The sequence below is a fragment of the Thalassophryne amazonica genome, chromosome 4, assembly GCF_902500255.1.
Source record: "Thalassophryne amazonica chromosome 4, fThaAma1.1, whole genome shotgun sequence".
Classification (NCBI taxonomy): domain Eukaryota; kingdom Metazoa; phylum Chordata; class Actinopteri; order Batrachoidiformes; family Batrachoididae; genus Thalassophryne; species Thalassophryne amazonica.
Window position 1 is genome coordinate 98,506,754 of NC_047106.1, and position 13,240 is coordinate 98,519,993.

General features: G+C 39.9%; 1 protein-coding gene across 3 annotated transcripts in view; it reads right to left on the minus strand.

The window, feature by feature from the left end:
• The window catches only part of cux1b (cut-like homeobox 1b), a 237,115-nt gene that overhangs the window by 80,439 nt on the left and 143,436 nt on the right, over positions 1-13,240 (minus strand). For all 3 annotated transcript variants that reach the window (XM_034168318.1, XM_034168316.1, XM_034168317.1), the window contains exon 5: positions 494-631. In XM_034168318.1, the coding sequence (XP_034024209.1) occupies positions 494-631 (138 nt within the window). The remainder of the gene's footprint in view (positions 1-493; positions 632-13,240) is intronic.

Below are 13,240 nucleotides of genomic sequence, written 5' to 3' on the forward strand. Positions count from 1 at the left end.
AACCGCAGTTTTGATTTGGCACTATATAAATGAAAATAAATTAAAAATTAAATTAATTTATGAGATGCTGCCATTTTCGCAAAAATAAAACAAACCTAAAACTGACCAAATATTGCAGGGAGTCTGGTTCCACACACTGCCAAGAACTAAAAACAAAAACAAAACATAACGTGCTGCAGAGTAAATTCATCACAACACAAATGACGAGGTGTTAGTGTCTGACGGTAGCGCTCATGCTGCTCACTGATTAAAGCTGCTCTATGTAAAAACCAAACTTGTACTGAACCGTGACATGTAACCACAACTATGAACCGAACCGCAACACCCTTACTATATATAAAACACTCTGACTGACACTGTAAGGAATAGAAGCCAAGCAAAACTGCAAAACCTTACATATGTCATAATCTGTGATTAATTACGCTGCCCCACACCTACAGTCATGAAAAACCCAAAATGTGCACGTCTGCATGTACTGGTACATGTTTCTAACCTTGATTCTTCACTTCAGCAAACTCTTTGTTGTAGTCCTCCAGTGTCTCTCGAAGTTTGGTGTTCTCTGTCTCAATGTCATGCATCCTCTGGAGCTTCAGCTGCAGCTGCTGAGCCAGCTCCAGCACTGGTACAGGATCTAGCAATAGGAAAACACAACATTAACACAGTGCAAAGTACATCGAAAAACAGGGCAGCAAGGTGGCATAGTGAGCTCGGAATAACTGCACTCAAGGCCCTGTGAGACAAGTATGTGCCCTGGTGAAGTGTCCTTGAGCAAGGCAATGAATCTCTATCAGCTCCGGGAACACTGTTCTAGAGCTGACCCTGACCTGTGACACAACTGTGGAGAATTACTAGTCATAGCAAGGGCCAAAAAATAAAAATAAAAAGGCACATTAACAACATGATTCAATGATTTGCATGTGGAGTATCTGGTGCATCATACAGCTTAGACGACATAAAGCTCCTCCAATATATTACCAGAGCTAAATTTTCTGCTTAATATACTACACAGATATAATGGGTACATAAGTATTTGGACAGTGAAACGATTTTTGTTGTTTGGTCTCTGTACACTACCACAGTGGAGGTGAACTGACATTCCAGCTTTAAAGGGTTCCACAACAATATCACATTAACCATTTAGGAATTACAGACATTTTTATATAAGCATAGTCCCTTAGTGGGCATAACTAACTGGACAAATGAATAACTATAAACAGAAGTATAAAGGTAATAGTTCAATTCATCTCATTTATATAGCACCAAATCACAACAAAGCTGCCCCAATGCACTTTACATGAGTAAGCGAGTTTCAATTTAATTGAAATTGGAAGATAATAGTAAAAATATTATGAAACTGTATAATTCTTAATGCTTTTTGAAAAATCCTTTGCAGTCACTGACTGTCTGAAGCCTAGAACCAATTTACATCACCAAATGCTTTTTTACCCCAAAACATTCCCACCCTTGAGACGTTTTGTCAGGCCTTTACCGCAGCCTCTTTCAGCTGCTCTCTGGTAAGTGAAAAGCATGTTTTATTGGGTTGAGGTCATGTGAGTATCTTGACCATTGAAGAATATTCCCAAAGACATTCATTTCTTTGACTTGAGTAGTTCTTGATTTGCTTTGACAGCATATTTTTGGTCATTATCCAAAAACGTACCTATCAGTACAAGTCGTACATCCCAAAAAAATGCCTCTCGAAGAGGAAATAAAATGCATAAGGTTGCACCAGAGTATGATTTCTTTTCTGTATGTGGAACATATTTTAACACAGTGTTTTCCTGAGGTGAATTTAACAATGGACAGGAATTCACTGTAACATGTGCACACTAAGCCTACGCTGTTACTTAACCAACTAACTGAATGACTCATATGGGAGGTTAGTCATCTGGCTGAGAAAGAGAAAGAGAGAGACCCATGTCTCCTTTGACACACTGTAGTTTCAGGAAGTGGTCAAATGAAGTCTCTGACATTCCGTCACAGACCTATTAACAATGAGTGCCTGGCGATCATACACTAGCAATCCAGTGATGCTTTCACACAGAATAAATAACAATACAGCAATACCAACAGAAAACGCAGAGCAGGTAGACAACTGCGGTACACGCTGGCGCCATCTTGTCCCCCCATGCATGTTTTAAAGAAGCTCATGCTTCTTTAAAACAAAGAAGCATGAGCACATCACCCCTGTGCTCTGCACCTTACACTGGCTCCCTGTCAGCTTTCATGTTAAATATGAAGCTTTGCTGATTGTTTTTAAGTGTCTGCACTGTATAGGCCCGATGTATCTGAGTGAGCTCTTGCAGCCGTACACTCCACATAGGGCTCTGAGGTCAGCTGACCAGCTTCTCCTGGCTGTTCCTAAAGCCAGGCTTAAATCCAGAGGTGATAGAGCCTTTTCTGTCGCAGCGCCACGACTCTGGAATGATCTTCCGCTGTCTGTCAGGTCCTCAGAGTCTGTGGGACAGTTTAAGTCCAGACTGAAAACTCATCTCTTCTCCCTGGCTTTCAACAATGGCTAAGTGGTGTATGCTTTGCTCTGCTATTTTGCTCTGTATTTTTAGATTATTTATTTATTTATTTTTATTTTTTCCTTTAATATTTTACACTTTTGTATTTCTATTATTGTGAAGCACTTTGGTCAGCTGCAGCTGTGTTTTAAATGTGCTATATAAATAAATTTGAATTTGACAGACCTATTAAAGGAACCATGACAAGAAACAGAACTGGACACGCCTGCGTGTCCATCGACCTCAGAGGGTTAAGTCCTTGTGTTTAAATACACTTGGAATCAACTCCAAAGCTTTAAAATTTTATTAAAAAGAAGATCTGAAAGTTCAGCTACAATTTGCCTGAAGGCAAGCCTCGATTTAATGTTTTGGTCACTCAGTTTTTGAGAACTGTCTACTGTACACAGATTTACCATGGAGTGTCATACTGTTTGTATTTGTTCAAAACTGATGTAAATAAAGTTCAAGACATATTCAGTGGCTTGGACATGTTCATGTATCCATCACCTGACTTGTCTGTCGGAAACTGTCAATAAAAGTAATTATTTACAGGTATTATACCAAAGGGGCTGATTACTTTTGCAACCCATCATCTTGGCTTTTATATTTATAATTAATTTATATCAAGTTGTCAAGATTTACTTTCAGTTTGAGATCATTTTAGAAATTTTTATATTGAGAAGCCCGATTTACTTTTTGTATTTGAAATGCCATAAACAAATTAAAATGCGTGAAATACCAAGGGGCAGAATACTTTTGCAAGCCACTGTAGGTGCGCAAGATGGAGAATGTCTGGTATCAGTCAACAATACCATTTTCATATTTGCAATAATATTTGCAAAAGCTATAGTTGGCAACTTCATTAATCCATAAAGAATGCAAATTTATCACAAACAAAAATAAATGATTTATAAAAAGTAACTACATAGCATTTGCAATATTACTGTTTTAACAGTCATGATGGCGAACACAACGGCTGCAGTTTTTATGACATCAAGTTGGATAAATCAGAACAATGAATTTCTACCTGAGTTCCAGAGCAAAATAAAATCCAGCAAGTTGGAGCTCATAATTTCAGACTTAATGACATGTCATTAACAAAGGATTAAGCCCCTTAAAATAAAGCAGATAGTCCACAAGAACATCTTGAATCAATTATGGGGGTGTACAAAATTATAAAACAAATTGTGTCATTGTTTAAATACCTAAGCACTTGACTCCATTATCAGGGATTTGGCAAAGAGGTGTGTTGATACAGGTGAAGCAATGAGGGAAAGGGCCAACTGTACCCAAACCAAAAGATGACTGTGCACAGGGTGACATACTTGTGGAATAATGCTAAAAAAGAGACCAATACAGCTGAACCCCATTATAATCTTTAAAGGACAGTTAGTTGACATGCAAGGCTGCCTGGCCGAAACAAAGGGAAAAAAACAACAACTCTCAAACCAAAACCAGTTTAAATCTTAAACAAAATAAGAATCACCTTTTAAAAACATTACCTAGTGGGGCAGATCTATTGGAAAGCATTCCTGGCCACTATAACATAAAATGATAAGTATCTTATGCCAGCTACTCAGACAATAACATTCTGTATGTCATTACACAGTAGACCTGATCATTTACGTGGGTATTGTAGATTTTGAGAACACTTGCAAAGATGAATGGGACCAAACACAGACAAGCATGAAGTGACTCAGACAGACTCGACATGGTACAGGTCTCCTGCTATACTACGGTTGGAAACTAATACAGTTCCAAAATTGCAAATTTTTCCTACTTCATAGTTAAAGAAGTGTGGTTATATTTCAACAAAAAAGAAAACACAGTTGGGCAATTCTATGGTAACGGAATTACAACAGCAGCAAAATCTGGACATATGGCATCTAACCATGACAGAGTAGCTCAGATTGTAATTCCGTTACCACAGAATTGCCCAGTTGTAACTTCAAGGAGGAAAGCCTTGAAATGTGCAGAGTGACTGAATAAAGTGGCATTTCAGCAGTCTCAGGTGAAGCCCATCCAAAAGAAGAAAGAGTTGTATTCCTTGACTGGATGCTTAATGCTGGCTCCAAAAGTGAAAAGCTTCCTTTTCAATTCAATATTAAAATGTCCAATTTTAGAGCAGAAATAAATGTGTTTACAGCCTGGTACAAAAAAAAAAAAAAAGAAAAAGGTGGTGGATGGGTTGAAGTTTTTTTCTAACTTCTTAATTTGAGATGTTTTAAGATATAAAGTTATGCATAATTAGAGGCGTGGTCATTTGAGTGACAGTTGCTGAGCCCAGCGCCTTCGGGTCTCCTAGCATCTGAAACTTAGAGGCTGTTCCATGCTAGCTACTACTAGCTGTCAAGGGCTGTATCTGTCTTTTTGAGAATTTTATTATAAAGACCCGGAATAACATGACTTGTTGTGTGCTGAATTGTACCCATGGATTATCTAAGACTTTGCATTATTCGTGTTGACAGAAATTTTATTTTAAATCAAATGACACATCTTTCTAAATGTTTTTTTTTCTCCAAAATGAGATGTCCTTCCCTTCTTTATGAATTACATCATGACGTGCAGCACAGCTGGCTGCAAGAGCTCAGCTCAGGGTCTGTGGACTTAAATTTGTCTCATTAATATCTGAAAGGAAATGCTTTTGACAGAAACTACAGATTTCATTTATGTGTATTCATGTCAAGAGATCTAGGATCCAGTGACCAATTTCATACTTATTTACTTTAAGACTCAATAAAATGTTGACATAGAAAACCTGTAAAGCCTACTTTTAGTACACAGAAAATTCACAGGAGGTATTGACAAGGGACTTGATATAGAATCAGATCGATAAGCGGAATTGATAATGGCATCGATATCAATAAAATCTTATCAATATCCATCCCTAATGGTAAGTGAAATGTAAAATAACTTAAATTAGTAAGTGCATGCAAGGTCAGTTCCAACTTTAAAAAAATCATGAAAATCTGAAACAAAAATAACAATTTAACACTTTTAATGTTATTCTGCACAAGTGTGATTGACATGCTCAACAATGAATAACATGTACATAAGTAACAAATAGTTATGTACAAAGTAAGCTCAAACATAGGCATGTTTAAACAAAAACTAAAATGCAAAAAAGTTGTCAACTAATGGCAATTTTGTGCAATCTTAATGTTCATAAATTCCAGCCTTAGAATGCACCAGAATGCATGAAATTGCATCAAAATTTAAAAACATTGGCGGGTGTAGGTTGTGGTGGTAACTGGGCCACTAACTTGTCAAAGCCACTGGCCCTGTGGGCCAATGGTAAATATCTAGCCCTGGATAGATGTAACTCCTCTCCCTGTGATTTAAGTCATGTTTTGTCTTTGCCCCAAATTTCAGCCATTTTGGATTTCGTATTTTGATGTTATCTTTCACGTTCTTGGCATTAGGCTGGAGCCTTGTTCTCTGATCGCTATTGTTGGAGTTCCTGGAGTCTCCACTGTGTCCCTTACTAATGCACAGATGGATTAACTGTCTTTACCTCATTGCTAAAACGATGCAGAATAGTATTACCCTGGAAAGCTCTATGTTCCCCACCCATTTTTTTAATGGCTGAAAGATCTCTCTCTCTCTTTTTTAATTTGAAAAAAAAAAAATCATGTTTAGACTCAGAGCGAGGGCTGATGGGATTCTAAAACTGGCAACCTTGTATCGATCTTGGATCATTGAAAACTTTGGACCTGTTTTTTTTTTTTTTTTTTTGTCTTTTTTAGAATATTTTATTTTTGTTTTCCAACATATGAACCTACAAAAAAGAAAAAAGATAAAAGAAACAAAAAACAAAAACACTGTTCCAGACCCTTCCCTAACCCACCCACATACAAACTAAAAACAACATAAAACAAGAGGCAAGACAAAATATTGATATTAATGACCAAAGACTCATTGTAATAACCTGTCTACATGCTATCCACAATAGAAGTTGGCAAGGTGTCTGTATAATCCAGACAGGGCTGCCAAATCTCCACAAAGGTCTAATAAACATTTCTGAGTGTGTATGTGATCTTTTCTAATGGAATACAACTACTCATTTCCAAAACCCTCCGTGATATAGAGATGGCAGTCAGATTTCCGCGAGGAGGCTATGCACTTCCTGGCCATGCACAAGGACAATGCAAGAAATTTCTTTTGGTTCCTTCTTTATTGTGCATCAATGTGTGCAAGGTCACTTTTGGACCCGATTAAACTGATTGTCATCGGTGTGTTGTGTGTATGTTTCTTTTATTATTATTGCTTAATGGGGCCTGTGGATGGTATGTTAGGATTGAATGTTGGAGTTGCAACACGTTTGATTTTGCTTTATTTGTGTATGTACTTTTGAAGATGTGCTTGTGTTTGTTTCTTGTTTAAAACAAAAAGAAAAAAAGGTAATTTTTTTTTTAAATCAGGGTACAAGATAAATTTTGGTTTTATGTGGAGGAAAAAAATGTAATTTGTCACTACTGGAAAGTTCACTACAAAAAACACAGGAAGTGACACAGGTGAGACACATTAATAACAATTTATTATGCTATGATCACCACAACTGGTTTCTGTGATGGAGACTGAAAGCAAGAAAAAGAGGAACATGGGAACAGATGGGGAAACAAAGAACAGCGATAAAATAGACAATGCAAAAGGTAAATAAGAGATTAAAGAAACAAAGGCAGATGGAAGAAAGAAGTTTCTGGAGGCATTTTACCAATATTTTTGTGAACACACAGCAGGGTTAATTGTCAGCGTGATGAAGAGAGCCCTGTCAGTCAGGCCAATCACATCTGATTGGTGCTCATGGGTGGCAGACTGGTGACAGGCAGCCAAGAGACGCAGGCGACTCTTATCAGCATGCCAGCGAAAAGAGCAGTTTATGTGTGTGTGTTTGTGTGTGTTGTACAGATAAGAGGAACTGACAGCTTACAGCTGGGGGTAAAAGCCGTGTGCATGTGTGTGTGTGTGTGTGCATGCGTGTGTATGTATGTGTGCGTGTCCCATGTCTGACGCAGTCAGATATCTTAACTATGCTAATGAGAGATCAGTAGAGAACGATTGGGGAATTTTGTGCTGATTTCGTGCTGTCAAGGTGACACACCGTGTGGGCTGAGCTCCAACACACACACACACACACACACACACACACACACACACACACACACACACACACACACACACACACACACACACACACACACACACACACACCTTTCGACAAACATACATGAGCAATGTGTCTCAAACAAACACCAAGGAACATATCTGTACACCCTGGTTTGGATTTAGACTCATATCTGCCTCAGTGCCCTTGAAAACCAACTTACTCTTATCAAACCTTTGTCCTTCACTTCGGCTTCTTCAAAATCGACTGTACGGCCTGTAAAAAACAGTTTGACTTGTGAGCTGCTGGTGCCGAACGTTCTCACCAGACACCTTTAATCTAAAGCAGAGCACGCCGAGCTGACTAACCAGGCCTTCAGCTGATAGAAGACAGAACAAAACACACTGTTTCCTCTTTCAAGACTGCTGCATTAGTCAGGCCAGGCTGTGTCTGTGTGCGTGTGTGCATCAGGCATTACATCATTGTCTCGCAGCAAGTTAAGAATAGCGCCGTCAGACTTGGCGCTGACTTATTGGGAGCAGTACAATCCAAAGATATTACTGTAGGTCCATCCATGTGGGAATATGATGACCTCCTTACGCTATAGATGAACTCCGTGCTGCTCTCTTTCGTACATTCACAGCCCCTCCATATCGACCACAGCGACAAAAACCTCTACCAACACAGTGACTCTCCCTCCTTTTACTCTGTGCAGCAGACAGTCACAGGTGCAATTATTGCATATATCAACACGCACCTTTTTGCCAAGAGCCTTTTAAACATAGTCAAATCCTTTAGTATTTGTACAGTGACAGAATTTTTGTAATTTTGCCACTCTACACCTCCAAAATACAGTTGAAAGGAAGTAGTCAAGACCTGCAGCCAGTTTTCTTTGAGACAAGTCAGAAGATAACGACATGAACATTTCCAAGTCACAGAATATATTTTGAACTTCATGTCCATCAATCATGAAGAAATACAAACATCATAGCACTGTATGGTTAATTGGTCTGGAGCAGGCAGTCCACAAAAGCTGTGTGGCCATGCAAGTTGGAGAGGAGTGAGGGAAGCGGCTAACATACCCAAGACAACTCAGATGTTAGTTACTGGCTTCTGTGGATGTGACTGGAGAAACTGTGCATGGTGCAACTTTTGTCTGTCGTACTAGTCACAAGTCCATGATGGAGTGAAGAGAGAAGATTTTTTCATTCAAGAAAAAATATCAAATCTAGACTAGAGTATATAACTAAGATTTCATGTCTTCAAGAAAATAAGATGCTGTGTAACTGGCAATGATGTGAGTAGCACTTGGGAAAAAAAACCCCCTGAAAACTGCAGCACCAAGGAGGGGGCTTGGGGAACCTCCCCCAGAAAATGTTTAAACATTACATGCAATTTGGTGCAAAAACTCAGCCACATGGGGTGTGCACCCAGTACACTCTGAGTGCGGGTCCCAGGCCAGGATTAATGAGCAGGGTTGTGTCAGGAAGGGCAGCCGGTGAAAAACAAAGCAAAATAAAGATGCAGAGTACAAATCAAAGTTCCATAACGGATTGGTCAAGACCTGGGTTAACAACAACAACCACCACCGCTGCTGTTGCCCAAAAGGGTTTTGGCGGAAATTGGGCTACTGCTAGGTGAAGAAGAAGAAGAGGATGAAAACATGTCCAGAGACAGCGAGAAACAAGAAAAACTAGAAGAGTGGAAGTGAGAGTTGGATCTGTGAATGTTGGAAGTATGACTGGTAAAGGGAGAGAGTTGGCTGACATGATGGAGAGGAGAAAGATAGATATATTGTGTGTGCAAGAGACAAAGTGGAAGGGAAGTAAGACCAGCAGCATAGGCAGTGGGTTCAAGTTGTTGTATCATGGTGTGGATAGGAAAAGAAATGGTGCTGGGGTCATTTTAAAGGAAGAGTATGTTACGAGTGTGTTGGAGGTTAGGCGAGTGTCTGACAGGGTAATGACTGTGAAGTTGGAAACTGAAGGGGTAATGATGAACGTCATCAGTGCATATGCCCCACAGGTAGGTTGTGAAAGAAAGGATAAACAGAACAGTTAGTTGAGGTGGTGGAGAGTGTGCCCAAGCATGAAAGAGTGGTGATAGGAGCGGACTCTGACGGGCATGTTGACAAAGGACATAATGGGTAGATATGGTATCAGTATCAAGGGCAGGAATGTGGAAAGGTAGATGGTAGCTGATTTTGCAAAATAGATGGAAATGGCTGTGGTGAATACTTAGTTTAGGAAAAGGGAGGAGTACAGGGTGACATAAGAGAGGAGGAAGGTGCACACATGTGGACAACATTGTTTGTAGGAGATGTAAGCTAAAAGAAAATGGAGACCGTAAGGTGGTGGCAGGGAGATTGTAGCTAGACAGCATAGGATGGTGGTTTGTAGGATGGCTTTAGAGGTAAAGAAGAGGAGAGTCCAAGCTCAACAAAGGATCAGATGGTGGAAGCTGAAGGAGGAACTGTTGTGTGAAATTCAGTGAGCAGGTGAAACAGGCACTGGACAGAGGAGAAGCAGTTTTGGAGAATTGGAAAAGTAGTGCAGATGTGGGGAGGGAGACAGCCAGGAAAGTACTGGGTGTGACATCTGGACAGTGGAAGGAAGATGTTCAGGAAAGCATAAGGACAATGAGCTTGGCAAAAAAGAATTGGGATAGTCAGAGAGATGAAGAAAGTACAAGGAGATGTGGCGTAAGGCAAAAAAAAAAAAAAAAAAAAGTGGCAAAAACTAAGGAAAAGGCATATAGTAAACCGTAGAAGTTGAACAGTAAGGAAGAAAAGGACTGAGCTGAAAAAGATCTGCAGCAGGTTAGGGTGATAAAAGGTGCAGATGGTAATGTGCTGACAAGTGAGGAGAGTGTGTTGAGAAGGTGGGAGGAATATTTTGAGGAGCTGATGAACGAAGAAAAGGAGAGAGAGAAAAGGCTAGATAATGTGGAGAGTAAATCAGGAAGTGCAAGAGATTAGTAAAGATGAAGTGAGGAAAGCTAAGAACAGGATGAAGAATGGAAAGGCAGTTGGTCCAGATGACATTCCAGTGGAGGCATAGAAATGTTTAGGAGAGATGGCAGTGGAGTTTCTAACCAGATTGTTTAATAAAATCGTGGAAAGTGAGAGGATGTCTGAGAAGTGGAGATGAAGACTGCTGGTTCATATTTTTAAGAACAAGGGTGATGTGCAGAGCTTCAGCAACTACAGAGTCATTAAGCTGATCAGCCACAGTATGAAGTTATGGAAAAGAGTAGTTCAAGCTAGGCTTATAAAGCAAGTGAAGATATGGGAGCAGAAATATGGTTTCATGCTGAGAAAAAGCACTACAGATGCAATGTTTGCTCTGATAGTACTGATGGAGCGCTATGGGAAAGGCCAGAAGGAGTTACACTGTGCGTTTGTGGATTTAGAGAAAGCTTATGGCAGGGTGGCAAGAAGAGAGTTGTGGTATTGTATGAGGACATCTACAGTGGCAGGTAAGTATGTGAGGGTAGTGCAGGACATGTACAAGGATAGTGAGACAGCTGTGAGATCTGCAGTAAGAACGACAGACTCATTCATGGTGCAGGTGAGAGTCCTTTCTTGCAATGGTGATGGGCAGGCTGACGAATGAGATCAGGCAGGAGTCTCCATGGACTATGATGTTTGCAGATGACATTGTGATCTGTACTGAGAATAGAGAGCAGGTTGAGTCTAGCCTGGAAATGTGGAGATATGCTCTGGAGCAGTGGTTTTCAAACTGTGAGTTCTTCAGGGGGGTGCAAAAAATAACTGTAAACACTGTTAACCAACAAAAGAAGAAGGGGAAAAAAGGAAAAAGAAAACATTGTTAGGAGCAAAATGGCTACATTTTTAGTGCCTAAATCTACCAGTGAGAAGTCAGAGTTTGGGGCCACCAAAAAATGAAGAAAGTAGAGGGCAATCTTCGTTTGCCCCTCTCCACAGTGTATCCCCGTGTAAGCCGCCTGTGTGCATCAAAGACCCAGACTCAATGCTCGCAAAAAAAAAAAAAGATGTTTAAAATATGACAAAAGGTAAAAATAGAAAGTTTTTTAAAAACACGTTTAAGATGTTTGAAAAGGGTGTAAAATGTATGGAAATAGAAAGTTCTTTAAAACAGGTTTAAAATGTTTACAAAGGTGTAAAATGTGTAAATGCATAGAGAGTTCCTTAAAAACACACAAATATATTAAAAATGTGTTTAAGATGTGTAAAAGAATAAAAAGAAATGAACAAAGATGTTGAAATTGTGTGTATGTGTGTTGTGGGGGGGGGGGGGGCAGCTATTCGGTTGTTCTCGGGGGGGGGGGGGGGGGGGTACTTTGAAAACCTCTCGTCTGGAGAGCAGGGAGTTTAAAATCAGCAGAAGCAAGACTACATGTGTGTGAATGAGAGGGAGCCCAGTGGAATACTGCAGTTACAAGGAGAGGAACTGGTGAAAGTAGATGAGTTTAAATACTTGGGGTCAACTGTCCAAAGTAATGGAGAATGTGGTAGAGAGGTGAAGAAGAGATTGCAGGTAGGGTTGAGTGGGTGGAGGAATGTAGCAGACGTGATTTGTGACCAAAGAATATCTGCAAGAGTGAAGAGGAAAGTCTAGAAGACAGTAGTGAGACCAGCTATGTTGTACAGATTAGAGAGAGTAGCTCAGAGAAAGACAGGAGGCAGAGCTGAAGATGTAACGATTCTCTTTGTGAGTGACAAGGATGGACAGGATTAGGAATGAACATATCAGAGGGACAGCTCAGGTGGGACAGTTTGGAGACAAAGTCAGAGAGACGAGACTGAGATGGTTTGGACATGTGCAGAGGAGCGACCCAGGGTATATAAGGAGAAGGATGCTGAGGATGGAGCCACCAAGCAGGAGGAGAGGGAGGCCAAAGAGGAGGTTTATGGATGTGGTGAGGGAAGACATACAGTAGTGTTCAGAATAATAGTAGTGCTATGTGACTAAAAAGATTAATCCAGGTTTTGAGTATATTTCTTATTGTTACATGGGATACAAGGTACCAGTAGATTCAGTAGATTCTCACAAATCCAACAAGACCAAGCATTCATGATATGCACACTCTTAAGGCTATGAAATTGGGCTATTAGTAAAAATTAGTAAAAGTGGGTGTTCACAATAATAGTAGCATCTGCTGTTGATGCTACAAACTCAAAACTATTATGTTCAAACTGCTTTTTTTTAGCAATCCTGTGAATCACTAAACTAGTATTTAGTTGTATAACCACAGCTTTTCATGATTTCTTCCCATCTGCGAGGCATTAATTTTGTTGGTTTGGAACCAAGATTTTGCCCATTTACTAGTGTGCTCATTGTGTTGTTGAAACACCCATTTCAAGGGCATGTTCTCTTCAGCATAAGGCAACATGACCTCTTCAAGTATTTTGACATATCCAAACTGATCCATGATACCTGGTATGCGATATATAGGCCCAACACCATAGTAGGAGAAACATGCCCATATCATGATGCTTGCACCACCATGCTTCACTGTCTTCACTGTGAACTGTGGCTTGAATTCAGAGTTTGAGGGTCGTCTCACAAACTGTCTGTGGCCCTTGGACCCAAAAAGAACAATTTTACTCTCATCAGTCCACAAAATATTTCTCCACTTCTCT